Genomic DNA, 8,737 nt, shown 5'->3' on the forward strand with positions numbered 1-8,737 from the left:
ACTTTCAAAAGGCAATTGTACCAATATGCCTCATACCCAGGCACATGCTTTGCTTTGGTCTACAGCTCTATACTGTGATATATTCACAATTTGTTCACCCTAGTGTGTAATTGTGCTCTGGGTCTGTGGTTTAATACTCTGCCTCGTCATGACTGTACATGTAACAGTCTTTGGGGAGACACGGTTCACCTGGGGTACTCTTTACTGGGCTTGTCATCTCCAGCCCAACATCAGAGGACTATTTAACTAAATTCAATTCAATTTGAGAAAGCAGTGTTTGAGCTTTAATGAACACAGGTTGCTATGTTAGTTACAGCCTATGATTCATGTTTACACAGAACATACAAATGATCCCTCCTTAAAAATGCCAGTAATTTGCAAGATAAAAATCTTTGGATAAGATACAAGAAATATCTACTATTCAGAGTTCTGACCATTTTCTGTCACCCAGCAGCCTAGCAACATGCCATCCAGCTGGTTTTCATTAGTATGCTTCACTGACTGACATCCCATCTCTCCAAGATGAACACTTGTTTTTGTGTTCCCTGATTTGTTACAGTGAATAATAGTTATCTAGGAGAAAATACAGTTAAAATCTGCTTCCATCAGAAATATCAGCCATGTATTCAATAAATTATCTTTTTTTAAACCACACAGAGTCCAGTTTAATATAAGTTTGCATAATCATTTCATCACACAACTCGTTTATATGGTATCAGGATAGTAAACATTGACAGCATGTACCTTCCGAGGGCCTGTGTTCTTCAGCTCAAAGACATCCATGGTGTAGTTGACTCTGCGACCATAGTGGTCAAACTGAACATTTCCTGTCAATCCTTGTATTCGAACCTACAAATGGAAGAAAAAGTGTCATGAAGATCCAGTCTTAGATTCTTTATTCCAAATGTCACAGAGCAGTGAAAGTTATCCTAGCTTTGTCCTTAGATTACCATAACAACACTACACTAGAACAGACAGGCATTATAAAGCAAAGAAGTTGGCTACTTTTCCTTTGTATTCCTTTTTCCTGTCAAACCATGCTCAAAATAGGCTTAGATATGCTGGTATCTAGGTGCTAACAAAGACACACAGTGGACCTTCTCGTCTTTCATGCTGTGCAGCTCAACACTTTTAAGCTGCAGTTTCTAAAGAGAAATACATCTTTTTTATGATTCTCATCACTGCTGCAGAGTATTTTGTATCACATGAACTAAACCTAAAGGATGTTTGATCTGAGCTCATATATCTTTTTAGCTTACATTCTGGTGGATTAAATGTATAAGTTGAGTATATATTGCTCACCAAGGTAAACTTGACAACAATCTTGGCCCCAGCAAAGCAATTTACTACCACAGAAGATGTGTGACATGCATAGGGCCTGAAGAGAGTGGTTTCAAACCTCAGAGTGGACAAGGACAGATGTAAAGCCATAACATTGGCTGTGGCAGTTCCCACCACCTGTGTCTCAGCTGAAACCATAACTCTTTTTTTCTTTCAGTGCTTTATCACCTCACCACAGGATACCCAAACTGTGGTCCTCATCCCAAAGATGCCATGGCCTATTGCTGCTGGCTTTGCTTGTATTGGGATCCAGCCATGCAAACCTCTTAGGCCAGCTCATGCTGTCCACCCTAACACAGAAGCCTGACTTCATGCTTTTCACAAGTGATATAGATCTGTGCATCTGTATGGAGTATGTGAAGGATTCAAAACTCTTTATTTCTATCCTTAAGAGTCAGGATGTGGTTTTAAACCATTTACTCCTTCCCTCTGTCCATTTCTATTTCTGCTGATTTTTCTCCAGGACTGAAACCCTGGCTTCCAGGCACAGAGCTGCCAGCTCTGTCAGCAGTCACTTCTCAGCAGTTTCTCCTGAGTCAAGCCTGCTCATTTGCAATGATTTAAATTCTACTGCAGGATTTTTATTTTCTTACTGTCCCATTCAAAAGAAAGGCTAAATCATCTTGACACAGATCTGGAACTTTCTAGGCATCTATATTCATCAGGAATTCAAAATCCTGACATCAGAGAACAATAGCTCTAGGTTATTTCTTTTTAAAGAAAAAAATACTACCTATGTGATTTCCCTGGAAGAAACCTACTTTTATTGAAGATGACAGAAACATATTTGAAAGGTTATATTATGTAGCTATAACTTTTTCCTTAAATGACAATATCTGTACACCCAGGTTACATGCAAAAGCAACAGATGAGCTCATCAGTTTAGTGGAGGAAGTCGCAACTATCTTAATAGAAATAACAGTAATTTCAAATAGTAGCAGTTGCCCTCTGCCTTCATTCCAAGTTATAAACCAAAACAACAAGAACAGCCCCAGTTGATTCCAAATGGAATCTGAAAAATAAATTTCCTCTCTCTCATTACTACTGTTGTGTATAATAGCTTCCAAATCATATAGTGTACAACCAGTATCCATTATTGACAAAGATCACTCGAATAAAGCCTACCCTTACCTGTTTTAATGTCCTCTCCATATCAATTCCTTGACCCCATGGGGCTGCAGGGTTAGCAAGACAATCACCAGCATTTCCTCTCCTTGAAATATCAATTTTCTGTCTTCTAAGATTACGGAAAGTTTCAGCCATCACAAGTACTCCATCATATGTTAATGCAGATGTATACTAAATAGATGGACAAACACACCGCTTTAGAGTTGGCATGTCTTTACAAAAATCAGCTGTCTCAGATATTTCTAGTTTGATTCATTATGCAGCAATTTAAACACCTTCATTTAGCAGAAAAAGCTCCTCAAAATCAAAAGCAATTTTGTCTAAGGAAGAAATGCAGGACTGAGAAGAGTATATTTCAGTAACTCCAGCTTCAAAACTGTATTTCTTAAGGAAAGAGAAATCTGCCTCTGAAGAATTATTAAAAGACACAACTTAAACTGGAGATATTCAAGTTTTTTTTCCAGTTGTTATTAGAAAATAACCCTGCCCATCCAGCTTACTCAAAAGAAAAGAAACAAACAGTATCTCACTAAGAAAATACAACTGAAAAATGCACATCTAATGAGCAGACATACAGGCTATTGCAATTGTTAAGAAAGATGAAGAATGTTCTTCCTATTGGAAAACCTATGTTGACTCTGAATGACATAGAGCATTGAATGGTCTGTGCTTCTACACTAACTACAGTAACTGCTTTAGGTTGAGAACGTGTCAAATAAAACGTGTAGGGCAAGTCTTCAACACATGTTATCTTGGAGTCACATAAATAAGGGGACTTTTTCTCAGTGTGGTCCTCTGAAGAACATGGTGCACCAGGAGTAGTTCTTCACATGTCCAGGACTGCTATTGATACGCTTCAAAACTAATCATGCTAACTTCTCAGAAGGAGGCAGCACAATCCTGTTCATATGGCAAGTGGTCCTATAGGTTAAATTGTTCTTGTCACCAGGACTTGGGGATGTCTGCACTCCATAGCCCACAGCATCCTTGTTTTTGTTTTTCTTCCAGAACATACATTTCTTGACTATTCACTGAATTATGTAGCTGTGCTTTGTATTATCCATGTTGATAATTTCTCTATACTTTGCCAACCTACCACTCTCCCAGCAGACTGCTTATCTTTGCACAATCCCCAGCACAAAGGAGCCCAGTCTCAGATAGGTCTGATTAGTACACATAATAACAACTATTTTGATGAAGTCGTATTTATAGCTATGCTGCAAACTGCCTGCCAAGAAAATTATAGGTGAGACAAATATTTCATTATCCATCTGCGAGGGACTAGGATCGAGGAATGGTGGGATGTAATTTCACTGTAAGATCACGCCTGAACGTGATTACTACATCAGGTTTTGAGGTGGATAGAATTTCCAGAGGAAACTCCAAATGAAATTTTAAGAGTAGCAGATTTACAAATGTGGTTATAGCTCATATGCAGAAGAGTTCAGCTATTGGGAAAGCTCTGCACTCTAAGTGAACCTAGATAATTAGACTAATTCACATAAAATTGGTTGAAATTAAGTTGTCAGTTAAGAATTTGACCTTTAATTCCTGTCAGTAAAGGGGCAAACTTGGAGAAAAAGTGACAAAGGACATTAAAGTACCTCAGGGAAATGTGTTGCAGCCTGTGTTTCTATCATACATTCATAACGATAGACATAATTAGTTGCCACTAATAGTACGATCAACTGCCTTCTCCTCTGCCTAATTATTAAGGTCTTCATTCATTTATTCAACAACATTAAACAGAAATTAGAACACTTAAGTGATGTCTTTGGTAGCACTTCAGGTCAGTTAGTACCTTTGGTGGGGTCTCAGATCCTGGGTATTCTCTCTGGTCCAGCTTCTTCCAGCGCTGCATCAGCTTAGTTACCATCGGAGTACTGAAATCTACTAGCTGAAATCCAGTCACATTGGCTCCTCCATGCATAAATCTATCCAGAGAAATATCTTTGAATCCCTAGAAAATAAATTTAAGATTTTGCTTGTCCTTGTACACCACCATGTCTCCAATCTGTTCTAGGTCAGCAAGGCAGCATAAAGCATGTATAGCAGCAAGTTTCCCTTAGAAGCTAAGACTTAAAACCAGCAACTAATATAGAAATTTTGTTCACAATTACCATTCATGTAACAAGGAATGAAACAAAACCAAGAAATAAAATTCCCACATTATTGCTAGGGTGGTCTTGACAGCTAAGCAACACATCGCTAGGAATGGCAGAACGTTTTTGAAAAATGTCTTTGGCGAAGCAACTGAAAAGTGCCTGCAGAATACTAAAGCCTTAACCCAATTTTCATGAAAGTTGGCATATTTGAATAAACACTATACTGGTGCTTTACCCAATATATCCCTGATTCTTTGCATGTTTGCAAAACGAACAACGCTATTGTGTAAATACATTTATTTAAGGATTCATTGTTTAGCTGAGATAATGAGATAATGAGATAATATAATAACATATTAGAAGGCAGAGACAGCACATGAGGATCTAACTGTTAGTTCAAGGAAAATATAAAATCAGCATCAAACTTCTGTGAAATATGATGGTGGTAGCTCTCAGATCTGCTATATATTTAAAGCCTAGAGTGACCTCCAACATTAAAAGAAAAAATAAAGTACATAAGCTTCCTGACTTATGAGTTTCTTAGGGTAATCTTTTCAGCACGTTATCAAGACAAATTCTGCAGTAAAATTTGCCTTTAGAGACATAACTGAACTTCAAGAAACTGCATACTGCAAACTACTAAAGCAAGCTAAGAAGCAAGCATGAATCTTTCTTCTCCCTTCCTAGCTGCTATGTTTAATGCTAGCTCAGAGGTATTATTTTTATTTTCCTAAATTCCTCTGACTGGCATTCATCAGTGCAAACAGAAGTGTATTATCACAATCAACTTAAAAAACCTTGGAGGGAAAAGAATTGTGGGGTTCTGACCCAATACTCCAGAGAAAAAAACCTGTTAAAGACAGAGATTTGATTCATGCCCTACAGGATACTGACAGTAAATATAAAAGGGGATGCATCAGGAAGTCATATTACCCATACTGAACAGCCAGTAGATAGCAACGTGCGCCCCTGCTGAAATAGATGAGTAGATGTGCCTGTCTACTGTATATCCCACTAACAATTCACCGCAACATTCAGTTCCTTGTCTATAGCAGCCGTTTTGCATGGGAAAAGTTACTTTGGGAACTATAAATTTGTAATACCAAAAATCTAATTTGCAAGACCTAAGAGAATAGACATGCCTTGTTTAAAAGGCTTGAGGTCTTAAAAATAGTATGAAGTGATCTGAAGTCCGGGTACAAGTATAGCAAAGCACAATAACATATTTCATGTTAACTGAAATTCCTTGAGGGAAAGTAAAAAGAAAACAATTTAAAGCATACATTAGACTCTGTCCACTGTGCTTAGCCAGACAGGTATTTTGGCGTAAAAAATGGGTTATTTTAATAATAAAATATTGCATTTACTCTTCCTTTGCCCTCTTCTGAACATTATCTGTGTGAATGTGCAGTTTAGACTTAGAATGAAAATACTGAACTAGTAATTTGACTGGAAATAGCTGATCTTACAGCAAAATGAATGTTCCCCGGAGAATGCAGAAAAGTTACCTTGAGAATTGTTATTTTAGTAATATTAAAAAGATGAGTCAAAAATCATAGTGTAGTTCTGTAAATTCTAATTCAGCTACAAGACATACTTTGCAGTCCTTTATGCTACACTGATTTTGATAAAATTTAAGAGGGTAACATTGTGCCCTTCTTGTCTAGATGGCTTTAACAACAAAACCAAGTTCTTTTACGCACCATAAAAAATGTATTATGCGCAACCACATATTAGTGACAAATGGGAAATGCTGTGTGAAGTGCTATAACTTCAAAGCAAAACCAAGTGTTGCACTTACCAAGCAGGGGTATAATTCTAGAAAAGTATCTTACCAGGTTGGCAACAATATAATGGTATCCTTTAACATGCTTTCCTACACTCACAATCTGTGGGAGAGAAAGAAGAAAGAAAAAAGAAACAAAAATGTCATATTGTTTTCTCTAGAAAGGTGTTTTTATAGCCAGAGAGACAGAGATTCTGAATTATATAACATCAGTAACGTAATGTTGAGAGCCTTTCTCCAATAAGACAGCTATAACTTTGCAGGTGCTTAATCATGGGAAGAAGTTAAACCAAAAGTGATTAAAATAATGAACTGGTAATCTGAGTGTCTTCTTTATGACTGAAAATGTTCCTCTAGTATACTATTTTATCAAATAGTGCAATTATCTATGGGATACAAATTCAGAAGAAGGAGGTCACACATTAGCTAGAAAGCCTACCCACTGATGTAACTCTTCATTTCAAGTAAGTGCAGAATTTATGAAACAAATTGGGTTTTCATCTCTTGGGATCAAAGCTGTTTGCCCTTGAGATGCTCAAGGACTATGAGTGTTATTCAGCGCATAGTGATACATTAGACTTTGGGAATGGGCATGAGTCAGCACAGAGCAAGGATGGACAGCGAGGCTGCCCTTCATTGTTTAACCAAAATATAACGTCAAGTGATGCAAAAAGGGAACAACCATGATGTGCAGCTGCTACAGTCCTGATAAGGCAAGATCAACAACAGATGGGTTAGACAAAACCTATGTCAACCCATGCCTTGTATCAATATTATTACCATTCCTATGATGGAATGCCTCTTATTTAATGTTCTAAAAATAAAAAGGACAGAATATTTTGTCTGTAGAAAATGGTGTTAATTGTTTTATTACAAATTAAAGCTGCTTTTACTAAAGAAACTAACAGTAATACCTGCAACATGCAGCTTGCATTTGAAACTAGCACAGAATCCTTTTGACTCTTATTTTTGATAGTTTACAACTCATTTAGAAAAAGTCTGCTTGCATCCCAAATATGTGGAGGTTTTTCTCCTCATGTACACTTCTCCACAAAGTATTTGGCTTTCTTTCAAATGAACAAGTAAGATATAGGCAAAACTTTTCCCTGCAATGCAAGGTACTCAATAAGTAATGGGAAACTTATAGATCTGTCTCCTTTCCTGCTTTGAAATCTTAGCTCTAGGCCCTGTCCTGAAGAACTGGCAACTTCTTGCCTTCATGGATCACAGTTCATGTTCAAAAGACAGAACAAACATTCACTGAGCCTTGCAGTCTCTTTTCCCAGTGCAGCAGAAAATAATACCACTTTTTGGAGACAACAGAGAAGTTGTTGATGGACTAAATAATTTGGTCAAAGGCACAAATAGGTTTGCTTCCACATTATAGTGAAACTGATATAGATTAAAAACTCACATTTTTTAAAATTGACATTTAAAAATAACTACAGTATCACAGCTTGAATATAAGTGCACTAACATGATTTAAGATGTATGTGACATGATAACCAGAAACTCAGCTTGGGGAATTCACTGCAGCTCCCTTCAAGCTCTTGGAAGATGACATAGCTTTGGCAAATAACAATGTTAGTGATCTATTCCTTGGTTTGGCTTTGTAACACAAACTGTGATGAATATTGCAACATATCAGTCAAATAAAACAAGCACACAATAAATCTGCAACCATTGAGGTATGTCAGATACATGTTCATACTTGTCACAGTCAAAAATGAGTAAATACTGCAAATGATTAACCAGATCAGCTTTTGTGCTTGCTCCTAGCAAATGCATGTAGAAATGACTGCAGAATTCTAGGATTTAATGTTATAATAATACAGAATAGTTTTGGAAAAAAAAAAGAATTTTCAGTGTATTCTCTCAAAACCTGTCTCTTAGGCTAAGTGATAAAGGTAGGCATTTATGTATCATCTAGTTTTCTTAACTTCCTTTATCGTCAGTGGAAAGAGCATGCACTTTGAGGAAATGATTCATCTTATCCTAAAGTACAAGTCTAAATTTAATTAGACAGCTTGTGCCCTGAAAGTGCATATTTTTCTGCAGTGACTAGAAAAAGAGTTGATGGTGATTAGCACTGATGCAGACACCTACATTTTATATCATTAATGTTAACTGAGATGAATTTTACCCTAAGAACATACAGACAAAGAAGGGGAATGATGCTATATGGCTTGTATTTTCAACCAAGATTGGATACAATTCTGATTTTGAATTTGAAAATATTTATGGTTATTGATCACACATATTTTGCAAAGCAGGAATTGCTTATGATTTAAGAAAAACGTGCCTGTTTAGTGAAATATAATTCCGTGAGCATGTCATACTTTTGAATATCCAAACTGCATATACAGTCATCTTTCCC

The 8,737-nt window shown here is 36.8% G+C and overlaps 1 protein-coding gene across 1 annotated transcript in view; it reads right to left on the reverse strand.

The window, feature by feature from the left end:
- Positions 1-705: 705 nt before the first annotated feature.
- LOC104537161 (glutamate receptor 4-like) overlaps positions 706-8,737 on the reverse strand; it is a 42,658-nt gene continuing 34,626 nt past the window's right edge. The window contains exons 4-7 of the mRNA XM_010179966.1: positions 6,410-6,463; positions 4,271-4,429; positions 2,473-2,640; positions 706-849 (exon numbers count right to left, since the gene is read on the reverse strand). Coding sequence (XP_010178268.1) covers positions 706-849; positions 2,473-2,640; positions 4,271-4,429; positions 6,410-6,463 — 525 coding nt within the window. The remainder of the gene's footprint in view (positions 850-2,472; positions 2,641-4,270; positions 4,430-6,409; positions 6,464-8,737) is intronic.

Source organism: Mesitornis unicolor, unplaced genomic scaffold (genome assembly GCF_000695765.1).
Source record: "Mesitornis unicolor isolate BGI_N332 unplaced genomic scaffold, ASM69576v1 scaffold10652, whole genome shotgun sequence".
NCBI classification, from domain to species: domain Eukaryota; kingdom Metazoa; phylum Chordata; class Aves; order Mesitornithiformes; family Mesitornithidae; genus Mesitornis; species Mesitornis unicolor.